Source organism: Mesoplodon bidens (genome assembly GCF_964165515.1).
Source record: "Mesoplodon bidens genome assembly, chromosome: 1".
In the NCBI taxonomy this organism is placed as follows: domain Eukaryota; kingdom Metazoa; phylum Chordata; class Mammalia; order Artiodactyla; family Ziphiidae; genus Mesoplodon; species Mesoplodon bidens.
In genome coordinates this window covers 5,741,147-5,754,783 of record NC_138176.1, presented here as the reverse complement: position 1 = coordinate 5,754,783, position 13,637 = coordinate 5,741,147, and the positions used below count along the sequence as shown (strand labels likewise).

General features: G+C 53.0%; 1 protein-coding gene across 2 annotated transcripts in view; it reads left to right on the top strand.

Annotated features, from left to right (window-relative positions):
• The first annotated feature begins 2,305 nt into the window (after positions 1 to 2,305).
• The window catches only part of DOCK1 (dedicator of cytokinesis 1), a 535,086-nt gene continuing 523,754 nt past the window's right edge, over positions 2,306 to 13,637 (top strand). For both annotated transcript variants that reach the window (XM_081220288.1, XM_081220287.1), the window contains exon 1: positions 2,306 to 2,488. In XM_081220288.1, the coding sequence (XP_081076414.1) occupies positions 2,443 to 2,488 (46 nt within the window). In that variant the 5' untranslated portion in view covers positions 2,306 to 2,442. The remainder of the gene's footprint in view (positions 2,489 to 13,637) is intronic.

The following is a 13,637-nucleotide window of genomic DNA, read 5'->3' as shown; positions in this document are numbered from 1 at the left end:
GGGGGCAGCATCAGATGAGGAAACCAAGCAGAGCTAGAGGATGTCTTACCTGTTCAGAAATATCTTCACCTTTGATCCTCAGAAGAGCTGTGTGAGGTTGGTACCATTACCCCTAGTTTATATGTAGGGCTCTCAGAACCCTAAGGCTTACAAGCAGAAGGCTTACAACCCCTAGGGCTCTCAGAACCCTAAGGCTTACAAGCAGAAAATGCTAGAAATGGAAGAACGGTCACACAGCTGGCAATGGCAAGGCCAGGACTCTGAGATGTGCGTGGCTCTCAAGCCCCTGGTCTTTCACTACAATACGTCATCTTCCCCAACATGTAGCCACACAAGCGAAACTAAAACTGGGCACAAGACAGATCAGTATCACTAAAATGTTTTCCAGGTTTTCCTTGCAGAATTCCAAGTTCCTAACAAGACCTAGAAGGCCCTTCTACTGCAGGCCCACTTCTTGGCCCTTTTCCCCTGGTTCCCTGTGCTTCAGCCACAGTGGCCTATAAGTTCCTTGAAGGATTTGTGCTCCTTCCCACCCCAGGGCCTTTGCACATGCTGTTCCCTCTGCTAGTCTCTGCTTTTCCTTAAAGTCTTGGCTTTCTCTGTTTTCTCAGGGAAACCCGTCCTGATTTGGAGTAGGTCAGGCCGACATGTCATTTGTCTCAGAGTGCCCTACTTCTCCTGTACAGCACTTTCACCGTGCTTCTCCTTCAAGGGTCCGAGTCACCAGGCCACGGGGTCAGGGCCTGAGCTCCTGAGGTTTCTTTCTACAGGAGGGTTTAAGTGTGTACATGAGGTTGTGTGTGATTGGAGCTCAGTCTCCTTCCTTCTGTGGGACTTAAGTTCCTTATCAGTAAAGCAGGGCCTGCAATTTTCTATAAATCAGTGGTTGATGTCCGTGAACTCTCAAGTCATATATTATCCTCTGTACGTAGGAGGTTGCCTCTCAGCCATCCAAACTGACAAGCCCTTAGGGCATTCTCAAGTGTTTAATTAATGTATGTTCTGGGTGGAATGTTGAGATTTCCCTTTCTCAAAGTGGTCCCAAGGAGAGGTGATGGGCATTCCCTACAGCAGAATGGTGGCCTTCCTGGCCTTTCCTAGGCCCTACCAGCCCCTTCCCCAGCTCTGCCGTCCAGCGCTGTCCCTACCCCACGGGGCTTTCCAATCTTTTTTTACCTTCCTTCGTCCAATCCTTGAAGGCTTTCAGGCCTACTGCCTTGTCACTGGCTCTTGGGGTCATGAGGAGGCGGCCAGCCAGTTAATATTCCATGACACCCAATTTACTCCATTTTACGGGCTGTCTTCATTCTGAAGCTGTCTCATTCCTCCTTTTCTTGGTTTTGACCTTTTCTATTCTTTTCTGAAATTATGGTAAAAATAACTGTGTGTGTGTGTGTGTTGTTATAAGTTTTTCCTTGGAGAAATCTGAAGCCTCATCTTCTACTGCTGTGGAAAACACAACAGTCTGAGAACTCTGACAGGGTGAAGACCACGTTCCTAAGAGGCCAGTGTGTCTGCTCCAGACCAGGCCCGGGGTTTCCTCTCCAGGACAGCATCTCTTCCCCTCTTTCCCCACTTCACAGACCTTGAGTCCTACTCAGCTGGCAGAAGTTTCTGGGGGCCCAAGGAGGCTAAGGTCTCTGGGCCCCAGCGGGGCCTTGCCTGCCTTTCCCTCTTGGCCTCTCCGGGTAAATGCACTCATTCCACACTCCAGCGAGAGGTCACCTCCCCGGTAAGCGCTCCCTGACCAGCACTGCACCATCTCCTCCCGCCAGCCCTGGGTGTCCCCGCTCAAGCACGAGGAGCCGACCCACCTCTTGTAATTCTGTTCATCACGGGGTGGCCCTAGCTTGGCTAGTGTGGTGCTCCTAGCGCACCCGGGCACTGGGTAGGTGCTCAGTTAATGTTTGTCAAATGAATGAATGAACCACGTGCTCCGGGAAGGCTCCTCCCAGGGAACCTGCGGGTTTGCTCAGCTCCAGGCCTCCCCCCCACCAAGGCGGAAACTGAGTTGGGGACGTCCCATCACCGCGCGCCAGTCTAACCCGGGGCTGTGCAAGCCACAAGCTTCACAAATTGCCAAGAATCCCCCTGCCCACCTGCCGGCCAGGGCGCACCCCTCTCAGTGTATGAGATCCAGCCCCCGGGAGGGCTCCGTGGATAAGGGGGAGACGACGCCCCTGCGGGGCTTCTCCTCGGGGGGTGGGGTCGTGGGCCACGGCCCCCCGCCCGCCGCCGTCCCGCCTCCCGCCGGCGCTCCCGGCCTTTCCCATCCGGCCCGCGACGCTCCGCCCGCCCCGCCCCACATGACACCGCCTCCGCCGCAAACTTTTTCCACCCCATCCTGTCGCGGCTCGAAAGGAATGGAAAATGGCGGCCTAGGCGCGGAGTTTCCTGGCGGAGCGGCGGCGGCGGCCTGGGCGCCGGGACGCGGGCGGCGGCATGACGCGCTGGGTGCCCACCAAGCGGGAGGAGAAATACGGCGTGGGTGAGCACCTCCCGCGCGCCGCGCTCCGGGCCGGCGGGGCGGGGCGGGGGTGCCCGGGAGCCTGTTGCCGGCAGCCCGGGCGGCGCGGGCGGGACGCGGCGGGACCGCGGAGGCCGGGAACCCGCGTCCCCGCCCTGCCCGCCTGAGGGTCCGTCGGCGGGCACTGCCCACTCGGACCCCGGGCGCACGCTGTCCCCGCGCCCGCTCCGGAGCCCGCGCGAGCCGGGCCGGGGACACGCGGGGGTGGGGGGAGGCTTGTGTCACTTCCCGAGGGTGTCCCCTCCGACGTCCAGCTCTCGGGCGGGCACCCCGGCGGCGGAGCCTTCCAGCCCCCGGGGCTGCCCCCGACGCCTCGACCCCAGCTGGGCCGGGCCGGGCCGGGCCGGGAGGCCCCGGCGGCATTGTTCGGCCGCGCCTTTTTTGCTTTTCGGATGAAGTTGTGCTCAGTGTCTGCGGCTCCGGGCCGACAGTTTCAAGTTGCAGCGACTAGAGCGAAGAACTGTGCTCTCCCCCGGTGGGAGGTGGCGTGTGCGACCGGGGCTGGCCGATCGCGCCGCCTGCCGCTCGGTGGTCCTGGCCTGGACGGCGCGGGACCCTCGGAAACCAGCGGCCGAGCGCTCCGGGGTCCCCGGGGCCGGGAGCGGGTTGCGAAGGGCGGGGACCTGTTTTGGCTCCGCTGTTTTCTGTCGCTTCCTGGGGGGAGTAGGGAGGGTCGGCTGCAAGTTTACGTTTCGGACCAAGTACACATTCCAGAGTCGGAGGCTCTCCTTCATGGCAAAGCAAGCAGCCCCCCAGACCCCGTGCGCTTGCCGCCCTCCTGGCGGGGGTTGGTAGCCTGGCCTGCGGAGGCCTGTGGGTGCTTTGCCTTCTCTTAACTTGCACACCGGAGGCTCTCTCTGGGCCCGCGGCTGGTCTCCCCCTCCGCACGGCTTCCCAGTTGGCTTCAGTCCCTCTTTGCTCCTGCTCCACGATCCAGAGGCGTCCTTGAGTACCTCTTCAGCCAGGCTGCACTCTGCCTGACTTGCAAGGCCTTTTGTAGCCTTGGCCTCCCCTCCGAAGCCAGGTGGTGCCCTCCTGGGGTTCCAGACCCTGCGGCCCGCCCCGCCCTGCCCTCCGGACCCTGAGCCTTTGCGGGGAGCAGCCCACTCCCGCTGCTGGTGTGGTTTAGGCCCTCCCACTTTTGGGAAGCCTGGGTGGTTCTGGCCCCCAGGGTTCTCTCTTTTCTTTCTGTGATGCTTCTGCTAGATGCCAGGGACGTAGAGCGGAGCTGGCCTAGACATTGGGACGGTTCTAGGTCCCCTCTGGGCCTGCAGGGGCTTGTTGCACAGGTGGCGCTGCTCCAGGACCACTGTGGCTGAATTCCCTTCCCACCCCTGTTTCAGAGATGGGGCCTCTGAGGCTCAGGCACATCTACAAAGGCCAGCAGCAGAGCTGGGCTTCCGAGTGCAGCTGAGTTTGTAAGCAGCATCCTGTGCCCATTCAGCTGGTTTCAGCCCCGATAGAAAGGTCCTCATCGATCCACATTGGATGAGGGAGGTTTGGGTGTGGAGATTCCTGCTGGATCAACTTCGGGTGTGGGGCGGCATGGGGGGGTGTCTGGGCTGCAGTGAGCCTGCTGGGATGCTGTGTCTGAGGGGAGGGCTGAGGGCAGACCCTCAGGGAACGCAGTGCTTAGAGATGGAAGAGAAGCTGGAGCCCTGGGGAGAGGCGGGGGCCAGGCAGGGGGCAGCAGAGCCCACCGCTCCTGCTCAGGACTTGCCCTCTCAGTCCTGTGTGGTGGAGACTACTGTCCCTCCCACTTCTCAGAGGCAAGGGACAGTCTAGCGCCACTAGTAAGTGCTCCATCCTGAAACTGAACCCTGGTGGTGGCTCTAGAGTTCATGATCACCCCACTGTGCTCACCAGGAGATGGGCGAGGGACCTCTCTTTAAGGTCACTTTGATACCCTTGGCTCCCAGGGTGACCTGGATGGTGTCAGTGAGAACCCTGGAGGTGTCCATACCTGTGGAGTGACTTGTGTCTCATGACCAAAGGGAACATTCACAAGTAGAGACCCACAAGCAGGGTCTCCCCACTGGGGAGGCAGCTGTGGGCACAAGCGTGGTTGTGTCCTTCCCACGGTAAGTCACATGCCTTCCAGAAGCTTTGCTAGCAGTCACGGCAGTGACTTCTAACATCACACCTTTGGCTAACACTTTGGTTTTAGGAAAACTCCAAGTTGAAAAGTTTCCAGAGAAGAAGAGTATCCTGGAGGGTTTGGAGCCAGTTCTGGGAAGGATGTGCGTGGCTGTCAGGCAGGGGAGATGGGAGGGGGTTGTCCTGCCTAGTTTCACCAGGTGGAGAGGGCCAGACAGCACAACTCTGTCAGTAGCAGGAGGAACTTTAAATCACTGGACCCCCTGTCGGGGAGGGCGTGCAGGACTGGAGCTCCTCGAGTTCCCCATTTGGGGCAGGGGAAGCCGAGGACGCTTGAGTCAGGCTGCCCTCTTGTCTGGGAGTTTGCCGGGGAGGATTCCGCTGGTTCTCAGGGAGTGGGCTGGCTAGGAAGCTGTAAGTGTTGGATGTAGGGATTCATTTCCACGAGTTTAATTCCTCTTTCTGCCTAAGGGAAAATTACTGGAGATCCCCTTTACCAACGACAGCGCTTTTTGGGGGAGCCTCACAACAGGACTGTGTTTCCCTAGATGGGCCCTGGTGGGTCTGTGGGCGGCCAGGCTTCCACCAGGCCAGTGACTTGGCCAGTAAATGAAACACGAGGGGAGAGAAAATGGTAAAACTCCATCTCATTTGGAAACATGAATCACAGCTCATTGTTTGCAAGTACTTAGGATCTGTTAGAAGCATTGTTTGTAAATGAGACACTTCAGTTATTTATTTACTTTGTGGAATCAGGAAAGGGGTAAACAGCTGATCTGTTGCTCGCTCAGCAAAGGCAGGAAACGCTGGTTCCCCCCCTCCCCCCGCATTCATGGTGGTGGTGGTGGTGGTGGTGGTGGTGGTGGGGTCGCCTGTGAAATTGACCAGCCTGTTAATTTCTCCCCTTGGGCTTGAGTTTGGTGGGTGTTTACAGACCTGGTTTATTAACAGGGACGTGAACTTTGACCTAACTGTCACACTGAGGGGTTGGACCAGATGAACTATCCTGTCATCCCCCAGCTAGGCAGAGTCATAACGTCCCAACACCAGTGAAATTGTTTGTGTTCATGTGGATCCTGTTCTTCAGATGAGGTGCAAAGAGGCAGCCGTCACATCTGAGGCTGGCATGCTCACATCTCAGTGATGGCATAGAAGGCAGAATAACGGCCCTCCAAGTGTCCAGGACGCGTGAATGTGGTGTGTGACACGGCAAAAGGGACTTGGCAGATGAGATTACGGCTGTAAACCCTGAGGTGCGGAGGTGGTCCTGGGTTACCCACGTGGGCCCCCAAAGCAGAGAACTTTCTCTGTCTGCTCGCACAAGAGCGCTTCAGCAGAAGCGGAGTCAGAGCGATTCCGAGCCTGGGAGGGTTCCATGCCTGGATGCTGGCCCGGAGATGTCGAGGTCCACTTGCTACCAGGCAGGGGCCTCAGGGAGCTGAGGTTGGCCCCAGCTGACAGCCAGCAGGGAAATGGGGACCTCAGTCCTGCAATTACAGCTGGATTCTGCCGGCACCCCTGAATAAGCCTGGAAACATTCATCCTAGAGCCTCCCGTGGAACCCAGCCAACCAACACCTCGACTTTGAGACCCAGAGCCACTGGGTATCTGACCTGGAGCACAGTGAGATAATGAATGCAGCTGGTTCTCCACTGCCAAGGGTGTGGTGATGCGTTACGGCAGCAGTAGAACAGGAATGGACGTGGTGTGGAGAGCAGCCTGGGCGAGACTGCGGTTCTCCTTCCAGCCTTTAGCTTTGCTGCAGGCAGATTGAACGAACACCAGTGACCTCAGCGTGCCCTTCACGCTCCGCTCCAGGCAAACCTCAAACAGGGGATGTGGGCACTGGCACCGAGACGTCTTTAACTTCTGCCTCTTAGTTGTCCTGTGGCCCTTGAGCAAGTTATTCCTGCTTTCTTAGCCTCAGTTTCCTCATCTGGAAAGTGGACCCAAGCCTGCCTACTGCAAAGACCGGTGGGGATTCACTGAGATCATGTCCTCAGAGCACAAAGCCCTGAGATCAGCGTTTGCGATAAGCCAGGTATGCCATGGAGCGGTGCTTTTAGTAATTTTTTTTTTTTTTTTTTGGTGATACGCGGGCCTCTCACTGTTGTGGCCTCTCCCGTTGCGGAGCACAGGCTCCGGACGCGCAGGCTCAGCGGCCATGGCTCACGGGCCCAGCCGCTCCGCGGCATGTGGGATCCTCCCGGGCCGGGGCACGAACCCGTGTCCCCTGCAACGGCAGGCGGACTCTCAACCACTGCGCCACCAGGGAAGCCCAGTAATTTTTTATTTAATAAAGCGCAGTTTAGAAATGTAGTGACAAGTGATTTCCTGTTTGGATTTGACAGTCACGGTGGCTGGAGGAATGCTTCTCTTCCAAACTTGTTGTCTTAATGGTGTGTTTTGCCCCCATATTAGGGGGATGTGACATTTTACTTGGTGTTAGGGATTGTGACGTGTGTATTCAGATTAACCCTGCGCGATGATAATTGCTAGGAATAGTGTAATATCCCAGTAAGTTTGGGAGTGTGAGAGTTGCTGAGAGATCCTGTTTGTTGCTTAGAGTAGCAAGCAAGCTGCTACTTTGGGGGAAGAAAAATTTGATTTGATTGTAAGTAAATAGAAATGCAGACATTTTCATTCACTGGAGTTGCAGAAAAATGAAATTAAGGCATATTCTATTTCTACAAACCTGATTTTACTTTGGAAACACTATAAAAATTTTAAGTTTATTGTAGTGCCAGTGTTGGCCCAGAATATCAGACGTCTCATCAGGATTGTCTTAATGTGTGTGAATAGTTCTTTCTCTTGTTCTCTTGTGACCTCTGAGGATGCAGGTAGTGCAGACACGGAGAAAGAAACAGGCAGTTGTGAGCCCCGTGCTGGGTACAGCCGAGAAGCCACAGTGCCCAAGGGCACCTGCCGTCTCTCTGTCTCTCCTTTTTCTCTTCCTTCCCTCCTTCCTTCTTCCTTTCCCCCTTTTTCTTTTCTTCCTTCCCTCCTTCCTCTCCCTTTTTGTCTTCATTAACTTTGGAATTTTCAGATAATTACAGACCCAACAGTTGTAAGAAATAGTACAGAGAGATCCTTTGTACCCACTACAATTTTTCCCCCGAGGTTGTATCTTGCAAAACTGCAACACGGTATCAGAACCCGGATACTGACATTGAAGAAGATAAGAGCATCTCCATCATCCCAAGGACCCGTCCTGTCCTTTTGTTGCCAAACCCACCTCCCTTTGCCCTTCCCGCAGACTCCCTGGCAACCATTAATCTGTTCTCCATTTCTATAATGTTGTAATTTCAAGAATGTTACATGAGTGGGATCTTGCAGTATGTAACCTTTTTGGATGGCCTTTTCTTGCTGAGCATAAGTCTCAGGAGAGTCAGCAGGTTGCTGTGTGTATCCGTGGTTTGAAGGATGTCTGGGTTTTGGCTGTTACGAGTAAAGCTGCTGTGAACATTCACGCACAGGTTTTTGTGTGAATGGAAGTCTTCATCTTCTGGGAAAAATGCCCAGGAATGCAGTTGTTGAATGGAAAGGTAGTTTGGCTTTTTAAGAAACTACCAAACTTTTCCCAAGCGGCTGTGCCATTTTGTGTTCCCACCAGCTGCTTGTGTGTGTGTGTGTGTGTGTGTGTGTGAGAGAGAGAGAGAGAGAGAGAGAGAGAGAGAGAGAGAGAGAGAGAGAGAGAGGGAGGGAGGGAGGGAGGGAGAGGGAGAGAGAGAGGGAAACAGAGAGATCCAGTTTCTCCGCATCCTCACCAACATTTGCTCTTGTCCCCTGCATTGGCGGGCGAACTCCCAACCACTGCGCCACCAGGGAAGCCCTCATCAAAAACTTCATTCAGCCTTTATCCTGGCCTATTTGCTGTTTACAGTTGCTGCTGCCTTTCCTCAAGAGTGTGATACACAATTTATATGCCATCTTGCTGATTTTGTTTAACTTATATGGATACGTTAGGTATACTTTTAGGTATAAATGTAACTATTGTGATTTCCGTTCTGAATTAGGGTTGCCTAGCTGCTGTAAACAAACAGCCCCACCGTTTTGCTGGCTTCATACAATGAATGTTCGTTTTTCCTTCACGTCCCAGTCCACGTGGGTGGTGGGGAGCGGGCACGGGAGCTCTGTTCCATCAGGTCATTCAGGGACCAGGGTATCGTCTGTGGCTGTGCCCTCTGCCAGGATCTTGGGCTCCTTGCCTCTTTTTTTTTTTTTTTTTTTTTTTTTTTAAGTTTATTTATTCATTTTTTTAATTAGTTTCTGCTTTATAACAAAGTGAATCAGTCATACATATACATCTGTTCCCACATCCCTTCCCTCATGCATCTCCCTCCCTCCCACCCTCCCCATCCCACCCCTCCAGGCGGTCACAAAGCACCGAGCTGATCTCCCTGTGCTCTGCGGCTGCTTCCCACTATCTATCTACCTGACGTTTGGTAGTGTATACACGTCCATGCCTCTCTTTCGCCTTGTCACAGCCCACCCTTCCCCCTCCCCATATCCTCAAGTCCATTCTCAAGTAGGTCTGCGTCTTCATTCCCGTTTTGCCCCTAGGTTCTTCATGACATTTTTTTTTTAAATTCCGTATATATGTGTTAGCATACGGTATTTGTCTTTCTCTTTCTGACTAACTTCACTCTGTATGACAGACTCTAGGTCTATCCACCTCATTACAAATAGCTCAGTTTCGTTTCTTTTTATGGCTGAGTAATATTCCATTGTATATATGTGCCACATCTTCTTTATCCATTCATCCGATGATGGACACTTAGGTTGTTTCCAGCTCCGGGCTATTGTGAATAGAGCTGCAATGAACATTTTGGTACATGTCTCTTTTGGAATTATGGTTTTCTCAGGGTATATGCCCAGTAGTGGGATTGCTGGGTCATATGGTAGTTCTATTTGTAGTTTTTTAAGGAACCTCCATACCGTTCTCCATAGTGGCTGTACCAATTCACATTCCCACCAGCAGTGCAAGAGTGTTCCCTTTTCTCCACACCCTCTCCAGCATTTATTGTTTCTAGATTTCTCTTTTTTTTTTTTTTTAATTAGTTTCTGCTTTATAACAAAGTGAATCAGTCATACATATACATCTGTTCCCACATCCCTTCCCTCATGCATCTCCCTCCCTCCCACCCTTCCCATCCTTGCCTCTTAATTTGGGGGTGGGGAAAGAAAGAGCTGAAGGGTAGTTCACAGATTTTCTTCCCTGCCAGGGCTGGAGGTGGCGCCATCCTTCTGGTCACATTCTTTTGTTCAGAGCTCCATCCCTGGCCAGCGCGTGGGACTCAGAAATGTAGTCTTGCTGTGTGCCCTGCAGGAGGAGGAGGATGTGGATCTCCTCCGTGTGTTTTCCATTGATCAGCAAGAGCTGTGATGGACCGGTTGGCGACATGGGCATTGAGCAAAAGGGGTTGTAAGATCTCATACCTTTTAGTCCCTGAGAATCCTTTGGCGGAACAGATGGCCAGACCCCTACAAAGATGTGAAGAGATGTGAATGGGGACAGATGCTGCCTTTTTCTTTGAGGTATATTCCACTACTTATGTCCTGTAGATTTCAGGATGTTCTTTGCTGTGTACTTAATCCGGAAGGCTGCTGGGGTCAGGGGAGTGGACCCTTGAGCATAAGGAAAGGTCTCTAAATTGGTCATCTTCATATTTGTCGGCAGTTCCTATTCTCACCACCGTAAAATGTATGCAGCACCCCAGACCCCATTCCTGGGTTGTTGAATTCTTTTTTTTTTTTTTTTTTTTGTGGTACGCGGGCCTCTCACTGTTGTGGCCTCTCCCGTTGCGGAGCACAGGCTCCGGACGCACAGGCTCAGCGGCCATGGCTCACGGGCCCAGCCGCTCCGCGGCATGTGGGATCCTCCCGGACAGGGGCACGAACCCGTATCCCCTGCATCGGCAGGCGGACTCTCAACCACTGCGCCACCAGGGAAGCCCTGTTGAATTCTTTTGACCTCAGAAGATGGTTACTAAAGCCTGCTAGTGAGAACTGTGTCCCCTTCTAAGTGTTAGCCTTTGTTTCTTTGTTAGAATGGAGTCTTCATTTTCTTTTTTTTTTTGTAATTGAAGTACAGTTGATTTACAATGTTGTGTTAGTTTCAGGTGTACAGCAAAGTGATTCAGTTAATATATACATAATATATCTATAGAAATAAAGATATATTCTTTTTCACATTCTTTTCCTTTATAGTTTATTACAAGATGTTGAATATAGTTCCCTGTGTTATACAGTAGGTACTTGCTACTTATCTGTTATATATATAATAGTTTGTATCTGCTAATCCCAAACTCCTAGTTTATCCACCCCCTGCCCCCTTTTCCCCTTTGGCAACCATAAGCTTGTTTTCTATGTCTGTGAGTCTGTTTCTGTTTTGTAAATAAGTTCATTTGTATCATTTTTTAGATTCCATATATAAGTGATAACATGATATTTGTCTTTCTCTGACTTATTTCACTTAGTATGATAATCTCTAGGTCCATCCATGTTGCTGCAAATGGCATTATTTCATTCTTTTTTATGGCTGTATTTAAAAAATTTTTTTATGTTTTTTATGGCTGTATTATTATTATTATTATTATTATTTTTTTTTGGTACGCGGGCCTCTCACTGTTGTGGCCTCTCCCGTTGCGGAGCACAGGCTCCAGACACACAGGCTCAGTGGCCATGGCTCACGGTCCCAGCCGCTCCGCGGCATGTGGGATCTTCCCGGACAGGGGTACGAACCCATGTCCCCTGCATCGGCAGGCGAACTCGCAACCACTGCGCCACCAGGGAAGCCCTATGGCTGTATTATTTTTATTATTTTTTTATCTTTTTTATGGCTGTAGTATTCCATTGTATATATGTACCACCTTTTCTTTATCCATTCATCTGTCGATGGACCTTTAGGTTGCTTCCATGTCTTGGGTATTCTGAATAGTGCTGCAATGAACGAACCTTCATTTTCTGAAATAGCACTTGTCTTTATGACCAAGCAGGCACTGAAAAAGGCTGTAAGGGTAAATCAGTCAGAACTGCAGTAACTTAAAGTGATGTGAGGGGACTTGATGGTGTGGGATTTTAAAGAGCTCTGGACCAGGAGTCAATGCCTCGAATCCAGGCCTGGGTGCAACACTTAGTGCCACCTTATTTTTTATTTTTATTTTTTTTGCGGTACGCGGGCCTCTCACTGTTATGGCCTCTCCCGTGGCGGAGCACAGGCTCCGGACGCGCAGGCTCAGCGGCCATGGCTCACGGGCCCAGCAGCTCCGCGGCACGTGGGATCTTCCCGGACCGGGGCACGAACCCGCGTGCATCGACAGGCGGACTCTCAACCACTGCGCCACCAGGGAAGCCCAGTGCCACCTTATTGACCTCCCCAACCTCAGGCCCTGCACGGGGCCCTGGGAGAATCCCAGAGCCTGTGCTCACCTCTCAGCTGCCCGGGAGGAGCTACAGAGATCACGTGTGCGGGAGAGCTTGCAGCAAGAAAAAGTACCGCTCGGATTCGCTTACTGTGTGGGTGTTAACTTACTATAGAGAAAATACGCAATTTCTGGTGATGGTTTTCATTACTTTTAATTGGAAAAGGGCAGTGTGGCCCCGTGAGCTTTCCTTTTCCTGAAGTTTGCTAATTTTTATTTTATTTGTTACAGACAAGTTGTCTGGTGATGGACTAGCATCGTGGGCAGATGAGCATTCTGAACGAGCTGCTCACCTGGGCAGTTGAACCTGCGTGTAGGTAGGGAGGAGGAGTGATGCCGTGGTGGAGTAAGTGTGTCCCAGATTCAGGGATGAGCACAGTGGTCCTCAACCACAGGGAATTGGCCATAGAAGAAAAGGGTGCCTTCAAACAACCCCTTCCTTCCTCCCTCCTTCCGTCCCCCCCCAACCTTCCTGTTTACTTGACAGCTTTGTTCCTAGACCTCGCGGATCCAGAGCCACCCCGTGTCTCATCTCCGCTGGATTTTTGCCATTAAGTGAATTACTCAAAACTCTGCGGCGTTTGGAACTTTGGGGTCTGCAGGCACGTGGATCTGTTTGATTCTTTTTTCGTGCCTAAACTAACACGTTCAGTTGTCTTCCGAGAGTGTGTCCTCCATCCCAGCTCTCGAGGTCCCTGATCAGACTCCCGAGACCGTGGCGGCTGCTGCCTCCTTGGAAAGGGCATCCTTTAAAACGCGCTTCCCGGCCTTCTTGTCCTCCTTTGCTGCCGCACTCCTGTCCCACCGGCTGCCTGGCTGGTTCCAGGTCACGGTCTGCACTTTCCTGCCTCAGCTCGGTAGGGTCTGTGCCAGATTCGGCTCATTCCCCCCTCCCGGCATTGCTGGCCTGCCGAGCCCTTCCGGAATTGACTGTCCCCTGTGTTCCCAACCTCGGGCTGTGGGACAGGGTTGTGTGAGGGCCGAGGCCCCAGGGAGAATGGTCCTCAGTCCCCAGGGCCTGGGAGTCTTGAGGGACAAGGGAGGGGAGTGGTGGAGAGAGCATGGGGAGGGGGCAAGCGGGCCCTGGGGTCAGGGAGTCAGGATTGAGGAGACCAGAGGCCAGCCTCCCCCAGAGCTCACAGCACTCTGGTTTCCCTTCTTAATTTCATCAGCCAGAGTCCCGTACAGATTTGGCTGGTAGAGCAGTGGTGCCCAGCGAGGGGTCCGGAGCAGCTGGCCTGAATATGGGGGAGGGAACCCGTCTAAGGCTCAGTGCCTTGTCCCTCCAATATTCAGTGACATCCCTGCAAAGGAGGTACTTTGAGTGGAGGCTGCCCGGTCCTGGGTCGGGATGCCCCTGGGGCTCTGAAGCCCGTCTGCCCTAGTTTACTCACTTGTCAACCATGGATGACAATAGTTTCTGCCTCAGAGTTGCTCAAGGGTTAAATGGGCGAATTCATGTAAAGCAGGTTTTCTCGACCTGTGTACTAGTGGCATTCTGGGTTGGAATGTATTTTGGTCATGGGGGGCAGCCCTGTGTACTGCGGGGTACTTGGCAGCATCCCTGACCTCTATCCACTAGATCCCAC